The 22909-nt window shown below is 46.7% G+C and overlaps 1 protein-coding gene across 4 annotated transcripts in view; it reads right to left on the reverse strand.

Annotated features, from left to right (window-relative positions):
• The window catches only part of TRAPPC9 (trafficking protein particle complex subunit 9), a 490667-nt gene extending 468510 nt beyond the window's left edge, over positions 1-22157 (reverse strand). For 2 of the 4 annotated variants that reach the window (XM_057735071.1, XM_057735068.1), the window contains exons 1-4: positions 22047-22157; positions 14105-14698; positions 3052-3197; positions 87-215 (exon numbers count right to left, since the gene is read on the reverse strand). In XM_057735071.1, coding sequence (XP_057591054.1) covers positions 87-215; positions 3052-3197; positions 14105-14688 — 859 coding nt within the window. In that variant the 5' untranslated portion in view covers positions 14689-14698; positions 22047-22157. Of the gene's footprint in view, positions 1-86; positions 216-3051; positions 3198-14104; positions 14699-22046 lie in introns of those variants that run through there. The other 2 variants (XM_057735069.1, XM_057735070.1) reach the window with 1 other exon arrangement.
• Between the last annotated feature and the right edge of the window lie 752 nt (positions 22158-22909).

Genomic DNA, 22909 nt, shown 5'->3' on the forward strand with positions numbered 1-22909 from the left:
TTCACTCAGAGGGAACAGTAATAAATTACTCCCGCTTGCTTAAGGACAGTAACTGAGCCCAGGACAGAGGCAAGAGCAGAGCTTACCTGGTCGATGTCTGTTGGCTGCTTCCGCAGGAAGCGAGCTACCCTGGAACCTTCGAGCCCCAGCTTTACCACCAGTTCCACCAGGATAGTGATAGATGACAGAAGCTGAACATAACCCTTCAAGGGCAGCTGGGCATTAAAATAAAAGTTCAATTAATACAGTTAGTGGCCCATCCTTAGCAAAAACTGCAGTGACTAAGAACAATTTGAACACTTTGATGATGTGGAAATGCCAACTTTTCCCCAAAATAGAGATCAAACCTACAGATCACTGGTTTTGTTACAAACAGGAACATGGCCCCTATTACATTCTGCAGGCCCATGTCGAGGCTGGCAGCACAGAAAACTCTCGCGATGCTCAAGGTTTCACCGAGGGGCTGAGCACACGTGAGACAGGCCGTTCACTCATTCACATAACCAACAGCTTAGTTCACACCGCATGGCAGGCTCTGTGCCAGCTGCCGCCACCACAGACAGGGGTAGCAGAAAGTGCCCTGGACTGAAAAGATGTTTACAATCATACCGTGAATACTTTTCTGTATCATTCACGCTGAATGCACCTGTCCCATTTGGAGCAAACACCTAGCAGGTCTGTCTCCCTCTCAAAGGCAGCCACACTGAGCTGCTGCAACCTTTCATTCTTCTACCACTGGCAGGCACAGCCTAAGCACCTTGGGCTATGTCACTCGCCTCACAAGTTGGGCTGCGGTGTTCAGCTTTATCCAGTAGCTCATCGGTTCTTAAACCTTTTGGTCTTAGAACTCCTTGATGCTGAAAAATCACTGAGGACCACCAACAGCGCTTTTTTTGTGCAGATTACCTCTATAGATATTTACCATATTAAAAAATAAAACTAGAAGAGGACTTAAATAGTTATGTGTTCACTCCTTTTAAAATAATAATAGGCCCATTACATGTTAAATTTTTGTGAACAATAACTATGTTTCAGAACAAAAACAATACGCTGGAAGAGTGGCACTGTTCTGTATTTTTACAAATTTCTTTACTGTCTGGCTGGAGACAAGTGCACTAGATTCTCACACCTGCTTCTGCGCTCAATCTGCTGTGATGTCATGTGTCCTGGAGCCCATGGGAAACCCCACTGTGCGTTTCTGAGGAACCGAGAGTAAAAGAGGCCAGCAGCACCCAGCACCGCCCACTGCATACCACCTTCACAGGCACCTGATCACCCACTATCACTGGATGGGTCAGGTGCCTGGTGGCATTCTCCCTGTACAAGCACTTAACCTTCAGCTCTGCTCCGCCAGTCCACAAGTCATTACAGACTGCTCCAAGAAAACTAAGCACAACTCCCATTTGCCATTCCCCTCCTGCTTCATCCTTTATCTGTTTCTCGTTTCTTCTTTCTTTCTTTCTTTATTGGTTGTGTTGGGTCTACGTTACTGCGCGCAGGTTTTCTCTAGTTGCGGAGAGCAGGGGATACTCTTCATTGCGGTGCATGGGCTCCTCACTGTGGTGGCTTCTCTTGCTGCGGAGCACGGGCTCTAGCCGCATGGGCTTCAGTACTTATGGCACATGGGCTCAATAGTTGTGGCTCACGGGCTCTAGAGCACAGGCTCAGTAGTTGTGGTGCATGAGCTTAGTTGCTCCATGGCATGTGGGATCTTCCCGGACCAGGGATCGAACCCGTGTCCCCTGCATTGGCAAGCGGATTCTTAACCACTGCGCCACCTAAGAAGCCCGTTTCTCATTTCTTTTCCATCTTTTCCTTCTCTTTCCCACTTTTATTTCCCTATGCTCTTTAGGAAGCCAAATTATGAAATTTAAGTCCATTTTAAGAATTTATATTTACCGTGTTCTACAGGATGCTGTTAACTTTCTGCTGAAGAACTTCGTTACTTCATTCTGACTTGTATTTACCGCAAGTGGCTGATGCGCCCTCTGACTGAGCTGTCAACTTCTTCCAGAAGAGAACCCTATTTTAGTCCTCACTCACACCACATTTATTTAACAAGCATTTATGGAACATCTACAATATGCTAGATGATGGACACACACAGACCATGCCTCCCACTCCCGCCTCCAGGAGATGGTCCCTGAAGGAGAAAAACACATAAACAGGCAGTGCCAGCACAGGCGGTAAACTCCGTGCAGACAGGATTCTCTACAAGACCCACAGGCACCCACTGCATGGAGGGGTCAGAAGAGGCTGTCCTTTGATGCAGGATTTTTTTTTGTTTTTTTTAATTGAGATATAATTCACATAACATAAAACTCACCCACCTCAAAGTGTACAGTTCAGCAGCTTTTGTATATTCAGTTATGCAACGCTTACCACTATCTAATTGTAGAACCTTTTCATCACCCCAAAGAAACCCCATGCCCATCAGCAGTCCCTCCCCATTCCCCGCTCTGCCCAGCCCCAGGCAACCCGTAGTCTGCTCTCTGCCTCTAGATTTGCCTATTGTGGACCTTTCAGATAATCAGAATTACACATGTGGCCTTTTGTGTCTGGTTCCTTTCACTTGACAGGATGTGATCAGGGTTCGCTTCGTGTCTGAATAACGCCCCACTCCATGGATACACCACATTGTCTTCATCCACTCACCAGCTGACCTGTGGACCTACTGAGCCCGCGCCACCAGGGAATTCCCTGCATAAGGTTATGAAGAACGAGTGTAAGAGGTGACTAACGTGGGGAATGGCATTATAAGCAGACGGCAAGATGTGATTTAAAAAAACAAAAAAGAGCAACAGGGAAATTCAGTGGGTTTTTGAGAAAAGTGCACGGTTGCTTCAGCAGGACTGCAGTGCAGGGCTAGGTGGGAAAGTGGCAGGAGATGAGGCGAGGCAGTTACCCCAGAAGACTCCCCAACGCCGCCAGCTCAGCTGACTGCCTCCCTCCCTCACCCTATGTTTTCAGAGCGGCTGTTTCTAGGTTTTCTTATCTCAAGTAACGGTTGCTATAATTACATATCTGATCATCTTCATCAGATAACCTTACCTCCAAGCCACAAAAAGTCATTCACTGAACGGAGCAGCTCCACGGACATGTGGTAATGGACCAAGGAGTCCTGCAGCATCCCGGCCTGCAGGCACAAATCCCCCACATGCTTCCTCATGCGCCCTTGGCACCGCTTCTTGTAATGTCTAAAAAGTAAAATGCAGGGAAATGTATCATTGCTAATGCCTGACTTCTGCCCCAAAAGCACACTGGCCAAGCACTATTCAATTCTCTCACTACAAAAAAATGCTAAGAAGGCAACTTTAGGCTCTACAATTGAAAGTCAGCCACCATCATTGCCAGTATATGAGCGAAGTTATTTTTTAAACCTAACAGCATATATGTATTTCACATGGATAATATTAGAGTAGGCTTTCTCTTTTCAAATTTTCTAATCGTGACATTCGCACAAGAAAGTTTGTTTCAGCTTTTTAAAAAAATCAATTACCTTCCACGTTCTTAACTTCAAACCTATTATTTTATAAAGAGGACTATGCCGCATATTATAAGCCAACTGTTTGGCTTTTGCAAACAAGACCTTTATCTTCACTATTTCAGAGCAAACTCTACTGATGCTTTGAGAGGTGGGGCCTGGAGCACTGGCTAACAGCTCTTTAAATATTGGCAAGGATGTGCTATTAAATAATGCAAAAGCTTCTAATGCCACATCAACACAGAAACCAAAGAAACTGCACCAAACTCTTTGCTTTACCATTTTTAAATATTCCTATTCTTTTGAATACTAAATTTCTTAAAAGATAAGATTTTTTTCAAGAAACGCAGCAGCTGTATCAAATTCCTCTCACCAAGAAGGCAATCTTGTCAAGGATAAAAACCCCTATGTTAATCCAAAAGATGTGAAGTTTCTAGCTAAATGAATGTACAGATCACAATACAAACTTAAATCCCATCAGCTCTAAATCTGGAATGTAGCTTTCCTGTTCTAAATGTTGGGCGAACTAAGATCATCACATGAGGCAGAGAAGGAGAAAGGGGAAAGTCAGCCTGGCTTCCACCTGTTTTCTTCTCAGCCATAAGGTGCTGCTAGGATGGCCCTCGCCAACAATCCCTCCCCACAAGAAAATACTGCAACTAAACTGCCCCACCATCCCCAAGCAGACCGTGCCATCTCTCCCCCACTGGTCACCTCAGCAGCCCTCTAATGGTCTTCTAATGACCCTCCCACTCTGTACCACCCTCCCTTCATCCCTTCTACACACACACACACACACACACACACACACACACACACAGAGCCAGAGTGGCCTTCCCAAAGCACAAATCTGATTATGTCACTCCCAGAGCCTTCAAAGTTTCCCCAGTACAGTTCTAGCCCCCTCCCACAGTCCCGCCTGCACTCCCCAGCCTTACCACAGAGTACCAAGGTCCCCAGTGACCTCAGGGGCCACCTGACCCTTCACCATAGCTATTTCCCACTTGCCTTAGGGCTCATTTTGACTCAGTCTCTCAAGAAAGACTTCCCTGCCTCCAACCTCTGCAACTTTGGTGCCTCTCCCTCCCAAAGGTGGACATGCTTGCCTCACTTTCTTGCTGTGTCCTCCTGTTCTAACCAGAAAAGAATTCAGCATCCAAATGCACATTTTCCTCCTCCACTAACATGACTGTGGATTTTTTAACATGGGATTCAGTTCACAACTACCACTATGATATTAACTCAGACTTTTTTTTAATAGACTTTACTCCTATCTTAAGACTAAAATTTGCTTTAAAGCATCCTGTCTTGACTCTCCAAAAAAAGTAAATTTTTATATCTTTGTATGAACTTACAAAGGTGCACATCTGCTGTAGCAAAATACAGCCCAGAACATTTTCAGAAATAAAAAGTGCAACCATTATGATCAGAAACAGTTGGTTTTGAAAATATAGGACTTTTACAAAAAAGGATTCGTCTAAACACGCTCATAATTTTTCATATTAAGGTCATACAATTCAACAAAATAATACAAAATATCTCAAATTATATAAAAGTAGAATGAATCCTAATACTTTGGAGAAAATTTCCAAAATACCAGACAAACAAAATTCTATCATAGATTTATATAAAGTATTTAACTCTTGGAGTGCCATATGCCCCAAGACTGGGTCATCTCAAGATTATGAGCAATTCTGTTCCAATCCTTTGAAAACACATTTGGTAAAGTTGCAGGATACAAAATTAACACACAGAAATCTCTTGCATTTCTATACACTAACAATGAAAGATCAGAAAGAGAAATTAAGGAAACAATTCCATTCACCACGGCAACAAAAAGAATAAAATACCTAGGAATAAACCTAACCAAGGAGGTAAAAGACCTGTACTCAGAAAACTATAAGACACTCATGAAAGAAATCAAAGATGACACAAACAGATGGAGGGACATACCATGTTCTTGGGTTGGAAGAATCAACATTATGAAAATGACTGTACTACTCAAAGCAATTTACAGATTCAATGCAATCCCGATCAAATTACCAAAACTAGAACAAGAAATCCTATGATTTCTATTGAAACGCAAAAGACCCCAAATAGCCAAAGCAATCTTGAGAAGGAAAGATGGAGTTGGTGGAATCAGGCTTCCTGACTTCAGGCTATACTACAAGGCTACAGTGATCAAGACAGTATGGTACTGGCACAAAAACAGAAATACAGATCCATGGAACAGAACAGAAAGCCCAGAGATAAACTACGGTCAACTAATTTATGATAAAGGAGCCAAAGATATACAATGGAGAAAAGGCAGCCTCTTCAATAAGTGGTGCTGGGAAACCTGGACAGCTACATGTTAAAAGAATGAAATTAGAACACTCCTTAACAACATACACAAGAATAAGCTCCAAATGGATTAAAGACCTCAGTGTAAGGCCAGACACTACAAAACTCCTAGAGGAAAACATAGGAAGAACACTCTTCAATGTAAATCACAGAAAGATCTTTTTTGACCCACCCCCTAGAGTAATGTACATAAAAACAAAAATAAATAAGTGGGACCTAATGAAACTTCAAAGCTTCTGCACAGCAAAGGAAATTATGAACAAGACGAAAAGACAACCCTCAGAATGGGAGAAAATATTTGCAAACGTATCAACAGACAAAGGATTCATCTCCAAAATATAGAAACAGTTCATCCAGCTCAATATCAAAAACACAAACAACCCAATCAAAAAATGGGCAGAAGACCTAAATAGGCATTTCTCCAAGGAAGACATACGGATGGGCTTCCTAGGTGGCGTAGTGTCTGAGAATCCGCCTGCCAACGCAGGGGACACGGGTTCGATCCCTGCTCCAAGAAGATCCCACATGTCGCGGAGCAACTAAGCCTGTGTGCCACAACTACTGAGCCTGCGCTTTAGAGCCTGTGAGCCACAACTACTGAGCCCATGTGCTGCAACTACTGAAGCCCACGTGCCTAGAGCCCGTGCTCTGCAACAAGAGAAGCCATGGCAACGAGGAGCCTGCGCACCACAACAAAGAGTAGCCCCCACTCACCACAACAGAAAAGAAAGCCCGGGCACAGCAAAAAAGACCCAACACAGCCAATAAAATAAATAAATAAATTTATTTTAAAAAAAAAGAAGACATACAGATGGCCAAGAGGCACGTGAAAAGCTGCTCAACATCACTAATTATTAGAGAAATGCAAATCAAAACTACAATGAGGTATCACCTCACACCAGTGAGAATGGACATCATCAGAAAATCGACAAGCAGTAAATGCTAGAGAGGGTGTGGAGAAAAGGGAACGCTCTTCCACTGTTGGTGGGACTGTGAATTGATACAGCCACTATGGAGAACAGTATGGAGGTTCCTTGCAAAACTAAAAACAGAGTTACCATATGACCCAGCAATCCCATTGCTGGGGCATATACCCAGAGAACACCATAACTCAAAAAGACACATGCACTCCAGTGTTCACTGCAGCACTATTCACAAGAGCCAGGACATGGAAGCAACCTAAACATTCATCAACAGATGAATGGATAAAGAAGACGTGGTACATATAAACAATGGAATATTACCCAGCTGTAAAAAGCAATGAAACTGGGACATTTGTAGAGACATGGATGGACCCAGAGACTGTCATACCAAGTGAAGTGAGTCAGAAAGAGAAATACAAATATCGTATATTAACACATATATGTGGACTATAGAAAAATGGTACAAATCAACTGGTTTTCAAGGCAGAAATAGAGACATAGATGTAGAAAATAAACATATGGACACCAAGTGGGGAAAGTGGGGAGGGTTGGGGGGAATGAATTGGGAGACTGGGATACCAAATTGTACACTCTAAATATATGCAGTTTATTGCATGTTAAGAAAAAAAGAAAAGAAAAAGAAACAGGTAAGGAATTAAGACAATTTGACTTGTAATTAGCAAAACTACAAGATATTTTAAACTAAAATATTTTAAGCCAATTTTGGAATTTAGAATATAAGCTTTCGCATCAAAATTCTTTTTCCAAAAAGACATGGACCCTTCTTTCATGGATCATTTGAAAACAATAACATCAGGTTTTTTTAAGTCTCTCTAGAAGTTCAGAGTTCTCATATATACATTATTAGAACTGTTAACAACACTGCGTGGCCGTTGAATATGCTTACGGATATGGGAAAAAAACATATGAGTATGACAAAGAAAAACACATGAAGCCACAGTAGCAAATAAATGTAAAGTTAACACAAAATGCAAATATTCAAAACATGCCATAAATTGTTGTAATTTTTAAAACTAATGGTGAATTTCAGAGCCATGAGCAACGGAACTTAGCCAAAAATGTGACTATGCTCTAAGTACTTCAAAAAGCGACTCCTGTTATTTCATTATTCTTACAAGTTATAAACACTAGGTTAAAGGAATTGAAACTAAGGATTGATAGAAAAAGTAATAACAACCCGATAACCCCCAAGTCATAATAGCCTCAAATCAATCATAACTAAATCATAGGCAAAGACCTGCCAGCCTCCCCAGAAAAAGAGAAAGGCATCCTTTCTAGAAGCTGTGCAAAAACACGTAACACACAGACACAAGCACTGTCACAGGAGGCGCTCACACCACATTTAACTCTAAGAACGATTCAACTACAGATATACACTGCATTATTCTCATGACTTCTGGTCAGATAAAAGAAGAAGATGTTTCTTATGTGTGCGATTTGGGTGCTATTTACGTGGCTTGTAGAAAACAAGGGCTTGGTTATATTCTTACCCAAAACCCAATTTATATGCAAAGAATGTATATATTCAAATCCAAAGGAAAACCAGTTCAACAAGAGTGTGCAATTAAAATCCAAAGGAACTTTGATAAAGTTCACCTCTTTTTTTTTTTTTTTTTTTTTTGGTATTATATAGTTTTAAAAGTGTTTGCATAATTAAGTGATGGCTACAGCCCATGATTTTGCACTAGAATATTAGGGGCTGAGGAAGCCTAGATTACGTGCGAAAGCATAAATGCAATCACATAAACACACTGAGAGGTGCCCCTTTGGTGGAGCTGAAGTTCCAAAGTAGACAACTTTACGTTATAAGAGAGCTTTAAATAGAAAATAAGAAATGCAATGGTCTGTACTCAATTTCAGATGCTATATGGGCCCTTACTGATTCTGCATCTTATCTAAAGAAATCTGAAAATAAATCATCAGTGTTGATTTTCTCCATCTGAACTGTTTTATGCTAATGTTGGATATCAAACCCTCACTCTGTAAAGAAAGCCCAGGCGTACCCTGCGGTAGTCACATTCTGCTGAGGAAAGCTGATTAAGGGAAGACTGGACAGTTTCCATTACAAGTTAGGAAGTTTCTAAGTCTGATTTTGCACCTTGTGCGTCATTTGCAAGCATGTCATCGTCGAAGGAGTGAAATGGAGACCTGTATCTCTGGGATGTAAAGCACCTTGATGCTTCCTAACCATCAGACAAGTCTGAGCTTTGCAAAACAGACCTGGAGCACTGAAGTCAGAGACTTTCTGGAAGGCTCCAAAACTGATCCACTTTACCATTCCAGATATAACAAGGAGGTAACAGAATTAGTAGAGAGAACACGCCCTTAAAGCCTGACAAGGCCATGCTCGAATCCTGCTACAGCATTTACTAGCCCTGTGATGCTGGGCTAATGACAACCTCTCTGAGAAGGCTTCCTGCTGTGCAAAAGGGGGCTGCCAACCCCCACCATGGATGGCATCGATGTGGCATGAATGAAATACGTAGGCGGGGGGGCTGGCTAGTACCTGACACAGAGCCTTGCTAGTTTCCCTCCCCTCATAAACTTGCATATTCCCCCTAGTAAGTATCAAACTCCTGGGACAGACTGTCCTGTTCACCTTTGTATCCACCCTTAGAAGGATCAAAAAAGAACTGCTTCCTCCATAGTAACTATCAATGTTCTTAAGAGATTTGGATTTTTTAAGTCTATTCTGAGGGGAGAGACCATTCCAGAACTATCCAACAATCCTTCCACACGTCAGCCCCTCCTCCCGATGCCCATCCCCCCCTCCTCAGATCCCCCATCTGACCTGCCTTGCGTCCATGGGAAAGACAGTCCACGGGACCTGGCGGGGCTCATGCCTCCCCAGGCCTTCCTCCCTCCCCGAAAGGTGAGTGTGACCCCACCTTCTCCCCTCTCCCACGCTGCTCCAACTCCGGCTTCTGCACTGGCTCACCTCCCCCCTCCTGCTGCCAGAGCATCTTCCTAAGATGCAGACCTGGCCACGACGTTCCCTTCGACTTCCTCAGAGGCTGCCCTGCCCCTCGGCAACCTGCGGATAAATGGCAGCTGCTCCTAAAATCCCAAACACCTTCAAATGTCACACAAAACCTCCATGATCTGGGCTTTCTTTCAACCTAGTTACAGCCCCGGACCTTCCTCCCCCTCAGCCCAAACCTCTGGATGAGCTCATCCCATTCACAATTATAAACACAGGCTGACACTGACGACCTCCAATCTACCTCTCTAGTCCAGGGCTGTCACCTGAGCCCCAGGCTCATAAACCCAAGCGCCTCTTTGAAAGCATCAACTGAACGTCGACTGGCTTCTTAAAAACACGTCCACCATTTACTCTTGAATTCAATCCCCAGCAAGTACCTCCCTGTCTCCTCTGTTTTAGTAACAGTCCCAGCACATGCCCAGCTGTTTGAGTCAAAACCCTGAGGTCACATTTGACTTCCCCCGTCCCGCACCCCACCCCTGCCCCATAATCAGTCCTGTCATTTTTGTCTCTAAGACAATCTCAACTCCGGTTCCGCGGGACCCAGCACAGACCCAACAAGCTCACAAGTGTGTGCTGAGTTATGGTCCTCCGAAGGGTGCTCGCTGAAGAGGGAGGTGTCTCCTGGCACCCGTCACTTAGGAAGGCACTCGAGTCTTTCATAGGCAGCCCAGGAAAAGAGACTCAAGTTTCTCCCATGGTCTGAATTTTGAAGGGTTCAAGGTCTGAGAGAGCTCCTGGTGAGCAGGCACACCCTCCAGTGAGCAGGTGAGAATGGAGAAACTGAGGCCAGGCTGTTATCATTCTGATCCCCAGGATCTAGCGAGTCACGGGACAGGACCTGTGTCCAGGGCACAGCCCAGCCATCACAGGATCCCACCCTGCGTTTTCCAGCCCAGACGGCCTCTTCTTCTTGTAACTGCTACACTTACTTCTGCCTTGTTCCCTCCACCTCAGAATGTAATGGACCCTTCCAGAAAGTCTGGCCAGCTCAATGAAAGATGAAGGGTCCACATTTGGACCAGAGCATTAAAGGAGAAACAAGGCCTCCTGGCCAGCATGGTGATGGTAACAAAACCCTTCCCCAGGGGTGAGATGAATCAGGGGGAAGAATGCAAGGTCCTAGGTCAGCCAAATCATCTCCCTTCACAGCTGACCTTGGGTGTTGGAGTTGCAAACTAACGACATGCCTCTCAGTGGTAGCCATTAGCCTCAACAAATACAGAATGAGCTATTTCTTGCCAACCTGGGTTAAAAGTAAAGGCTGGTGCAGGTAGGACCTGTACATCTGCTAAGGTAAACCACAGACCTGGCTCTGAACACTTACTGGCTAAAGCAGAGAGGAAGCCATGGTCACTTATAGAGATCCTTGTGTCCACCAGATCCAAGTGAACTAGCTATTTAGGAGAAGGACATATTTTTCTGATACCTAGAAAAACTGCCCTTGTAAAGGTGGCAAAAGAGTGGCACAGATTTTAGACGAGCCTCTGCCCCTTTATGAATGGAAGTTGCTAGGGCAAAGTAAAGTAAAAGGTGTGGTCAAGGTGAAAGCAAAGGAAAATCTGGTGACTGCTTCCTCCAACAGCATCCCTGCGCAGCCAGCATACTCCCAAGCCGGGCACATCTTCACCGGTGACTGCTGGCCAGTAAGCACCACCATGCACATCACCAGCAACAGCCAGGAACCGCGTGCCTGAGGCATTCACTTAAAAGCCAGAATCAAGCAAGGTGCGGCAGACTTTGACTTTCCAAGTTAAAATATCCCATGAAAAACCCCTCGGCAGCTACTTAAATCAATTAGCATCTCACTTCCTCAAAACAAACAAAAATTAATAAGGGCTCATTTATCAACAAATATAAGTAAGGCCAAACAGGTTCCCCAAAGCAAGTATTTGAACAGCTGTCAAACACCAGTGGGTTATGTGCTAAAAAAGCGAAAATTCAAAAAAATTAGAAAATAAAAAGATGACCAGGGTGATACACGGATCAAGGCAGCAGTTTAGCTTTTGTTTTTTAAAGCGATGAAGGCAGTGAGAAGGCAGCTCAGAGGGAAATCTAGCTATTTTCAGTGCAACATGTTCACAGCCTACCTTTTCAGACCCAACAACACACTCACAGGGCGGTATGACAGAAAAAGAAAGAAGGAAAAGAAAAGAAAGAGGAACAAGCAAAAATTAGAAACACACCAGAACAAAAATAACTTTGACAGCATGTTCAAGAATTGACAAGGGCTTTGATGAGGCCAGGGGCACACGTGGACATTCAGTAAAGCCCACCCTCACACCTACGGCCCCGGGAAGGTTGGCAGCACCTGCCATGGAGCCTGCCAGTGTGCTCAGCACCTCACACCAGAACTCCATCATGAAATGCAATCTCATTTCAGGCTGCACACTTTGTATCACACCTACCAAGAGCGGCAGGAGAGTGAGGCTCTGCCCCTGCACCTACTCGCTGTTTTAAAAATCAGATAACTGAGACGAGTGAAAGCAGCAAGGGATGAACAGTGACTGGAGGAGAACGTGTTTGGGTTGAGGTCCCTGGCGTCATCATCTCACTGAAGTGCACGTGACGTGACGACTGAGTGTTTACGGTACCAGTGAGAAGAGAATGGACCCACCAGGAGGGAGGTTTCATTCACTCTAGGGAAACACTTGGGAACAGGATTCGCCACCATGCGTCAAGCACAGTGTCCTGAAACTAGTTACTCCCACCAAGTTGCAAGAACAGATTTCAAAGGGCAAGAACGAACTAACGTTCTCTGGTCAGTCTGCAACCTCCAAGTCAAGAAGCTGTAGAGCAAAAATGTCACCAGTGCCTCCAGTGGCAAGGAGAAGGCACTGGTTGAGGCGGCAGGGCAGGGTTCCCGGCTTCAGCCGCTCACCCACCAGTCTGTCCCGGGGGGGAGAAGGTAGGCCCTGCCGAGGCCGCAGGCCCTGTGATGCGGGGAATGCTGGCCGTGGGTGTATGTGTGGCCCCACCTCGTGAGGGACGATTACCTCAGCACCTACCCTGACGCCTGCAGCTCAGCAGGAGGCAACAGGTGACCTGAGGAGCTGGCAGGGAGTGGGCCTGGTGCTGGCAGCTCTGCCCTTCGGTGGTGCCCGGGCTCCTAAACCTTGCCACCTGGCCCCAAGGAGCAGAAGGGGAGCGCTGGCATGTAGATCACAGGGCCATGCGAGGACTAAGTGCGGATCATGGGTACAACATGCCTTGCCCCTTTCCTTAGGCCATACAGACGTGTCCGGGTAAGGAAATGAAAATTCCTCCAGACTCTGCTGGGACCACCTGGAGGAGTGACTCGGGGACTCTGTGCCTCTCGCTCACAGGGCTGGCCTGGACTTTTTTCCTCAATTCTCTGACATCTTCTCTAACTTATCAGCAACCGGAAAGTCAGGTTTGACCCTAGGTAAGTTCAAGAAACCCTGAGCACCTGCTCTGCAGCGGGCACTGTGGCACCCACGCCCAAGGCTGGGACTGACACAGCTACCCGTGCTCTCCCCAGCAAAGGCGTGCATCTCATCCTCGTCTGCAATTCTGGTGACTAATCCCAGGGACAAAGGGAGGACTGAGCTTTCCCTGCTCTGTCCGACACTCCCTAAGACACAGACTATGAACACACCTTCCTCTGCGCGAGGAGCTCTTGAGGAAGTCCCTGTGCGGTTCTGATACCCTAACCCCTAACCATATGCGAGGGATCTGGTGCCCTGCCCTCTGGCCAGAGGGGCCTGAGCCCTGCAGGTGCTAGCCCCTCGTTCTGCTGCCTCTCCAGGTTCAGCACCTCACCCACACTTCGAAGGGATGAGGCCGAAAAACAGTCTCCACACTGCGCCCAAGGGCAGTGCTGTCCAATAGCAATAAAATGCGGGCCACATAAAGTTTTCTAGTTGCCACATTTTAAAAAGTAAAAAACAAACACTTGCAACTAATTTTAATGATGTATTTTACTTAATCTACTACAGGTAAAATGTTATCAGTTCGACATGTAATCAATAAAAAACGTACCAAGACAGTTTACATTCTTTTTCCTAGACTAAGTCTCCGCATCTGACGTGCGGTTTACCTGCAGGACACCTCGGCTCAGACCATCCTCCCCTCAGTTTGTGACAGTGGCTACCCTATTGGACAGCTGCTCCAGGGGTCCGACCAGGGGTCCCAGCTGAAAAGGGGGAGTAAGTGTCACACGAACCCTAAAAGGATTTCTCTGAACCAAAGGCTGTCCCATTTTAAAAGTCTAAAAACCAGTGGACTGCAGCTTTTCCCCTCACCCCCAAGTAAACCCCCCACGTGCTTACCCTTCCTGGATGTTGGGAAGCAACAGCACAGAGGAGCCTGGGCTTCAGGCAGACTTACCTACTATCCGTGTCCAGTCCCACAAAGTCCTTCTTTTCGAACGGGACGCAGAGGAGCGGGATCTTGTCCCCGGACTTGTCCGTGGCCCTGTCCAGACGCTTGGACTCGAGCACGATGAAGAGCGACTCAATGAAGTCCTCGATCCTCTTCTCCACCGCCCCGCAGTCCTCGTAGCTGGGGTAGAAGGCCACGTCTGTGCGCGGCTGCTCCGCGATCTCCCCCTGCAGCCCGAAGACGAAGAGCCGCGAGTCGTAGAGCGTGGAGCCGTAGATCTCCTTCTGCACGTGGAACTTCTCAAAGGTCTGTGGCCAGTCCTTGGCTGAGAAGCAGTCTGTGATGGTGATGAGGCCCACAACCTTGCGGTGGGTCTGGAAGTCGCCCCACTCGTTGTTCTCAGGCGGGTAGTGGTGCCGGTAGCGTATGTAGAGCACACGCTGCGAGTCGCGCACGCTGATCTGGCTCACAGACGAGATCCTCTTGTAGATGCTGAAGAAGTTCTCCTCCGAGACGATCCCCACGGGCTGGACCACCACAAGGAGAGTCTGGTGGTCCTCAGCACACTGCATGTAGTCAGGGACACTCATGGTGAACACCCTGCCCAGAGAGAAAAAGAGGCTTTGAGGTACTCACTGTGTTGTAGGCTGCGGGCCCACTAGGGGATGCAGTGCTGCTGGCATCCGCCAGCTGGAAGGCAGGGTAAGCTCCACACAAAGCTGTGGGGTACAATGTGTCCTCGGAGTTCTGCACGTGGCTACCACAGCTCTTATCACAATACCCTGGTCTTGGGCCAGGTCTGGAGCTCCTGCAGAAAAGGGGCCATCTCTTGTTTTCTGTTTCCAACACCTAGCCAGGCACTGATATGGAGTCAGTGCTCAAAAACGCTGAATAAATGAATGAACAAAGGGAAACTTCCTCGGTGGTCCAGTGGCTGAGACTCCATGCTCCCAATGCAGGGGGCCTGGGTTCCATCCCTGGTCAGGGAACTAGATTCCACATGTCTCAACTAAGACCTAGCACAGCCAAATAAATAAATAAATGTCTTTAAAAATATAAGAAAAAATAAATAAAAGTTTTTTTAATTTTTAAAAAGAAAGAGAAAGGAAGAAAGAAAAAGAAAGAAAACCACATTACCTGATTCTCAGCACTGTTAAAGAATTCAATTAGAGAACCCATATGAAAGCATCTTGCGACTGGAGTTAAGTTTGCTGAACGAATGAACAAACAAGCAAATGAAGCCCTCCCCCCATCACAATGGTACTGCCCAGAAATCTGAAGCCCACGTTCCATCCTGACTTTACACTGCGCAGGCCTGTGTGCTTCTCTAAGCCCCAGTTTAATCATGAATAAAAATGTGGATAATAACACAAACCTCAAAGGGTTGGTGAGTCAATATTCTGGTTTCGATATTGTACTGTAACTTTGCAAGATGGTACCATTAAGGGAAACTGGGCAAAGGGTCCATAAGCTCTCTCAGTATTATCTCTTACAACTGCACGGGAATCTACAGTACATCTCAAAATAAAAAGTCTAAATTTTTAAAGGCTTTTGAGATTAAATGAGCTCATTGTATCAAATAAGGAATACACCACACAAATAGGAAAACGCCTAGCCTATGAGATACAGTAAGTACTTCCACCAACCCCACTGGTCTCTTCTACTTGAGAGGACAAGGATGCATACTCATGGCCAGAGGCCACTGTACCGTGAAGCTAATAGCTAATGGTCCCCACATGCAAGAGCCCCTTCCATGGGCCTATGTCTAATTTTGTGTTTGTAATTGTGTTTCCTTTTTCTTGACTAGGAACTCCAAATTGCATAGCCTTCAGGTCCCCAGAACCTGACTACAGAGATAATGAGAGCAGCCCTCTCAGCTGAAACAATAAAAATGAAAGGCCATTTCCACTCGACCTCTGTGTAAATCTGATGGCAAGGATTTCATCCTGGGCTGAGAAAACACTGGGGAGATAGGGGCAACTGGGGGCACACAGATGCTGGGGCCACCTACCCCATGCTGGGCTTTAGATTCAACCCTCACCCTCCAGGAACTTCACAACACACAGGGACAGAGCAGTAGGAACAAGACTTTTTTTTTTTTTTTTTAAGACACTCCTGGCCTACTAATAGGACACAAATAGCTTATGTGTATACTATCTCATGAAAACCTTTAAATAATACACCCCAACTTTACACATGAAGAAACGGAGGGAAAGAGAATTGTGTCACATTGTACAAGATCACAGAGAGGCCACATGAGGGGCAGTATTTAAACCCAGGCACCCCACCCACCCCATGCCACGCCAACCCCTGCTCCAGCGCTCACACTATAAAGTGTGATACACTGGCCCGCCCACCCCCTCCCTGCAATGATTCTCTGAAGAGTCTTTTCTGCACCGCCTGGAAAGAACCAAAAGCACATCAACCTTCAACAAAGAGGTATGTCACCCCTTGGGGGATGTATCAAAATCTTAAGCATTGAGATGGGGGGAGATTTGAGAATTTTCTGTTTCTAAAAGGTGGCAAAGAAATTGAAAAACACTTATCTAGTCTAAGCCTTCACTGTGCAGAGAAGAAAACAGAGGCCCAGAGTAGATGAGGAAAGACCCTTATAAACAATTTTGCCTCACTCCAGCACCAAGCAAGCCCTGGGTACTGCTGAATGGATGCAGGATCTGTGAGGCCCAGGAGAACAAGTGTCAGAAAAAACAGAGAAAAATCATACAAGGTCCTCTCTCTACAATACCATACAATGAGGTTTCATCACGGTATTCCATATTTGTGCTTCCAAAACTAAGGTGGGCTAAATCAAGGTATAATAGGTCACAGAAATCAAGAAGTCTGAACCGTAATGAAAATTCAGACCTTTACTGTGGTTTTTCCCAATTCAAGCGTGTGCTCAGTGGGTACTCTGTGCACCCAGCCTGGAGTTCTCCCAAATACAGATCTTTATTAATGTGTCACACATCACACACAGGCCCACCAGAAGATAAACACCTACAGATAAGACAGAACTAATGAAACTGAGAGCGGCCAACCCGCATATATTATTAGCAAAAAGGATGCTGCTACCCCATCAGCAGTAGGTGGCAGAGAATTGTGGTTGCAAGCACCACGTCCAACAGGTCGGCTCCAGCACTCACTGTCACTCTTTGTGACCATAAGTGAGTCACGTAGCTTCACCGAGGTTAGTTTTCTCTTTTGTGTGAATCTATGGTTGAAACTAATGGCGTATAAAATCTCATCACTCACATCCCCAACATCTAGTGAGGACTTCCCATGTGCCAGGCTCTGTACAGATGAAAAGATAGGATGCCAGATATAGTCATGGGTAGAAAAAGTTTATATCATAAAGATGTTAATGCTCTCCATTTTGATATGTAGATTCAACACAATGCTGATTAAAATTCCTACCAGATTTTTCATGGAATGTAACAAGTTAGTTTATGGTCAAGAACAGCCAAGAGACTCCTGAAGAACCACCACTGGGGAGGGGCATCTGTCCCACCAGATGCAACTGCTAATGGGATACAGGGTTTCTTTTTGGGGTGAGGCAATGTTCGAACCTTGATTGTGGTGATGGTTGTACTCTGTGAATACATTAAAAACCATGAAATTATATATTTAAATGGTTGAACTGTATAGCATGTGAATTATATTTCAATAAATCTGTAGGGGAAAAAAAACCTACAGTCAGCACAGTACTGGCACAGGGATAGAGAGAAAAATGGAAATGTCATCAAGCCCAGAACCAGACCCACACATGCATGGTAATTTGAAATACAGCTGAGGTGCCACTGTAGGGCAGTAGGAAAGGACAGACTCCTCAATAATAGTACTAGCACAATGGGTAATCCACGAATAAGAAAAAGATGCATAACCCAGTCAGAAAGTGGACAAAATGCTCAAATAGACATTTTTGAAGAGGAAACTCAAGTAGCCAAGACGTGTTCAGAACGATGCCCCACCTCAATGGCAACTGAGAAATAGCAAATTAAAACCACAGGGATAGGGCTTCCTAGGTGGCGCAGCGGTTAAGAATTCGCCTGCCAATGCAGGCGACACGGGTTCAATTCCCTGCTCCAAGAAGATCCCACATGCCACGGAGCAACTAAGCTTGTGTGCCACAACTACTGAGCCTGTGCTTTAGAGCCCGTGAGCCACAACTACTGAAGCCCACGTGCCTAGAGCCTGTGTCCTGCAACAGGAGAAGCCACCACAATGAGGAGCCCGCACACCACAACAAAGAGTAGCCCCCCTGCTCTCTGCAACTAGAGAAAGCCGGAGTGCAGCAACGAAGACCCAACACAGCCAATAAATAAATAAATCAAAAAAAAAAAAAAAAACCCACAGGAATAGACCATTTCATACCCTCCAGATTGTCCAAAAGAAAAAAATTATTGTGGTAAAATATACATAAAATGTACAGTTCAGTGGCATTAAGCACATTTACACTGCTGTGCAGCCATGTCCAGAACTTTTCACCATTGCCAACTAAAGCTTTGTCCCCATTAAACACTCACTCCTCAATGCCCCCCCCACACCCACCAACTACTTTCTGTCTCTGTGAATTTGACCACTCTAGGCACATCACATAAATGGAATCATACACTATCTGTCCTTTTGTGACTGGCTTATTTCACTGAGCAGAATGTCTTCAAGGTTCATCTGTGTTGTAGCATGTATCAGAATTTCCTTCTTGTTTAATGCAGAATAATATTCCGTTGTATGTATATAGCACATTTTATTTATTCATTCCTTGAAGGTCATCTGGGTTGTTTCTAGCTTTGGCCACTATGAATAACACTATTATGAACATGGGTATACAGACAAAATGTTTCAAGTATAAAAAACACCATGTGTTTGCAAGGATACAGACCAAAGGTAACTCTCCTATTTGACAGGTAGACATGTAGACTGGTACATCCTAGACCTGGAAACTGCCCTCTTAGAGGAACTCTGGCATGTGGCTGGCAGGTTCACAGAAGCAAGAACTGGAGAGAACGCAAAATGTCCACTGTCAGGAGAATGGGTAACTAAACCGTGGTCTTTTAACATGAAATACTTTAGAACAGTGAAAATGAATGACCTAGAGCTGCACTGCAGGAACAGAGATGAATCTCAAAAACATGATGGGCAAAGAAAGCAAGCTGTGAGTGAGTACAAGCAGCACCATTCTATTCATGTAAAGTCCAAAAACAGGCAACACTAAACCATATACTGTTCACACATATGGTAAAATTATAAAGAAAAAATAAATTTGTACAGTGGCTATTTGGGTGGCAAAGAGGAAAGCAGTCTGAGAGGGAAGCAGCAGGCTTCAGTAGTAGTTATGTCCTGTCTCTTAAGCTAGATGGTAGATCCAGGGGTGCTTGTTTTGTCATTCTTTAAACTGTACATAAACGTTAAAGATAGCAATTAAAAAAGGAAGAAGGTCCAACTTCAAAAAGCTTACAGGGTGGGTTTCGGCAGGTTGGCTAGCTTCAGGGCCTGGCCCAGCCCATCTCATCTATTGAGAGACTACTCTGCTGCCCCTGCAACACCCTTCTTCTATGAGCAAAAAAGTCGATGCACAGAAAAGGAAAGTGTGTTACAGATGCAGATCTGCCTGAAGACAGGTGGCCTGTGGGTCTCACACACAGATTGAGGACAGGAGATGTTCAATTTCTCTAGTCTGAAGTAAAGTGAGAAAAATGCGAATAATGTATAAGCTTTCCATAAAACTAAAGGAAATTTAGTACATGCTTTATAAATATTAACTATTATTGTTATCATTTATTTTTAGGTTATGACTTGTCTTGTTTTTTGCTGTTAAAACATTCTTTTTTTTTTTTATTGGCCGTGCCCTGCAGCTGGGAGGATCTTAGTTCCCCTACCAGGGATTGATTGAACCTGGGCCACGGCAGTGAAAGCACCAAGTCCTAACCACTGGACTGCCAGGGAACTCGGAAACATTCTTGCTTTTATAAAACAATAGTGAGGGTAGATAGCAGTTGTTTTTCCATCATTCTATCTGGGCAAAAATAAAAACTGACAATCCTATAATTGGCCCTCCAGCTTTTTAGCACTTACCAATCTATGAAATCTAAACAAGTCTCCCTGGACTAAAAGATCCCTCTGGGTCCGTTCCAGTTCCAGCTAGGCCCTGAAAAGCAGACCAGCAATCAAATCCATGCCACAGCTCAATAAGCCTTACAACCTCAAGCAAGGGTTCTCCCTGAAGCAGCTCAGTATCAGCAAACTTCTTGTTCACTTTTGCCCCAGATTCAAAATATGCAACTAACACGGGAGGAAATTTGTCTCATATAAGGTAGGAAGAGGAACTGCACTGGGCACTTTACAACTTACGAAATTTAGACTTCACAACGATCCTAAGAAACAAGCATTTCCATCTTCAACCTTACAGATGAAGAATCCAGGCTCAGTCATCTGCTCAAGGTCTCTAATCTGTAAGTGGCAAACTGGAGCCAGAGTCCATGCTTTTCCACTAGTTTCTTCAAGGGAGAAAGAATCAGATGAAGCCCTGACACAGCCAGCTCTGGTGTCTGAGACTAACCTAATACAAATATTAAAATATCAAGAATATATTTCTTCAACTTGGTAGTTCCTCAGAAAGTTAAACATAGAGTTACCATGTAAACAGCAGTTCTACTCCTACGTATATACCAGAGATTTGAAAATGCATGTCCACACAAAAACCAGTACATGTACATTCATAGCAGTATTATTCGTAACAGCTAAAAAGTGGAAACAATGCACGTGTCCATCACCTGATACAGGGATAAACAAAATGTGGTCTAGCCATAACAATAGATTATTGCTCAGCCATAGAAAGGAACAAACTACTGACACTGCTACAACACGGGTGACCCTTGAAAACATTATGCTAAGTGAAAGAAGCCAGGCACAAAAGGCCACATACGGTATCATTCCATTTACATGAAATGCCCAACATATGCAGCTCCTGAGAGACAGAAAGTAAATTCGTGGCTGCCCCCGGCTGCAGGAGAGGAGATTGCCAATAGGTATGGAATTTATTTTTGAAGTGAGGGAAGTGTCCTGGAATAATAATGGTTGCACAACTATGAATATACTAAGAACCACCGAACTGTACACTTTTAAATGGATGGACTTTATCATATGTGAACCTGATCTCAGTAACGCTGTTATCTGGTAAAAGACTTCTTGACAACTATGTTTCCCTCTATACTACCGGACCGCCCCACAACTGAAGAAAGACAAAACAAAAAACCCTGCCAGGAGACCTTTCGGACTGCAAGACTCCGGGCTCTCCAGTATCACGCCTTCAGCGCGGTTATCTCACGCTCAGGAATGCTGGCTGGGCCGGGCTAGGAAGCGGCTGTAACCACCCTTTACAGAGCGCCCGGCGCTTCTAAAACGGCGGCGGGGAGGATGGAGGGTGCCACAGCCTCAGGCCTTCGGCTCCCTTTTACCTACACCGAGCCCCGCTTTCAACCCTGTGATCCCTCGCTCTTTAAAAACACGTGACACCAACAAGCGCCGCATCCTGAGGCCAGGAAACTCCGTGGGGCCGGGGAGCCGGCGGAGGGGACCGAGGCGGGCAGGGCGCGGGCGCGCTCCTCCCGAGAGCCGGCCGGGAGGCGCCGGGCTCTCAGCTCGTCCCCGGGAAGCGGCGCCTGCCGCCGCCGAGCGGGAGCTGAGGCGCCGAGTCCAGCAGAGATCGCGGAGGAGGAGCCGGAGGCGGGAAGGGGAGGGGGGAGGGGGCCGAGGAGGAGGGGGTGGGGGGCGGCCGCCGCGAGCTGAGGAGAGCCGGGCCGGGCCGGGCCGGGCCGGGGCAGGTAACGCGGCGGGCAGGCGGCCCGGGCAGGTGTGGGCTGAGGCGGGCCCCTCGCGCGCCCTGACACGCGGACGGCCCTCCCGCAGCCGGCCCGACGCCCTGCCCGGGAGCCCCCCACCTTGCACTTACACGGCCGGACCCCCGGGCCCGGAGCGGGAGCCGACGGGCTGGCGGGCAGCGGGGCCGCGCAGCCTCTGCGGCAGCTCCCCCGGCTCAGCGCGGGCGCTTCCGCCTGGCCGCGGCGCCGGCACCGCGCTGCGCATGCGCGGGTCCCGCCCCGGGTCGGCGGTCCGCGCCGGGTCTTGGGAGAGACGCGGGAAGGCCGGGGAGGGAGGCGGGCGGGAGAGGAGGGGAGGGGAGGGGAGGGGAGGGGAGGGGAGAGGAGCGGAGGGAGCTCGCTGGTCGCTGGGAGAGGGGGGCGGGCGGACGGGATGGGGGCACCTGGAGGGAGAAGGGGAGCGGCTGAAACGGAAAGAAAGGCCTTGGCTCCCGTGGCGGCCCGCCCCGAAGGAGACGGCCAGTCCTGCCTCCGCGCCCTTTCCCAGGCCCTCAAGGCGCGCAGCTCAAGCTTCCCCTCCGTGGTGGAGTCCTCCGGACGGGGCCCCTGCAGAACCACCCCAGGGGATCACACTCCTCGCCCCCGCGCCGAGCCGGGCTTCACGTCGCTGCGCGCACCGAGCACCCGCAGGCGTTGTCGCCGATGCTCTGATCTACCTCGGGGAGCGTATAAGTTCCCATTTTACAGGCTGGGAAACTGAGGCCGCGTGTCTCCCGGGCAAGCCTTATCTGCGAGGTCGCAGGGGCTGGGCGGGGGCGGGCGGCAGAAGGTCGGAGCCTGAGCCCAGAGCAGGCTGCCCGAGGGCTGGTGCGTGGTCCCCATCCCTCTTGGGAAAACCACTCCCGGCTCTGGGGGTCCCATCAAGGGCTCTGAATAGGCTCCCTGTTGTAGGACAGATGTCCTTATTTCCAGAGCCCAGCTTGATAGGTAGAGG

This window comes from Hippopotamus amphibius, chromosome 5 (assembly GCF_030028045.1).
Source record: "Hippopotamus amphibius kiboko isolate mHipAmp2 chromosome 5, mHipAmp2.hap2, whole genome shotgun sequence".
NCBI lineage: Eukaryota > Metazoa > Chordata > Mammalia > Artiodactyla > Hippopotamidae > Hippopotamus > Hippopotamus amphibius.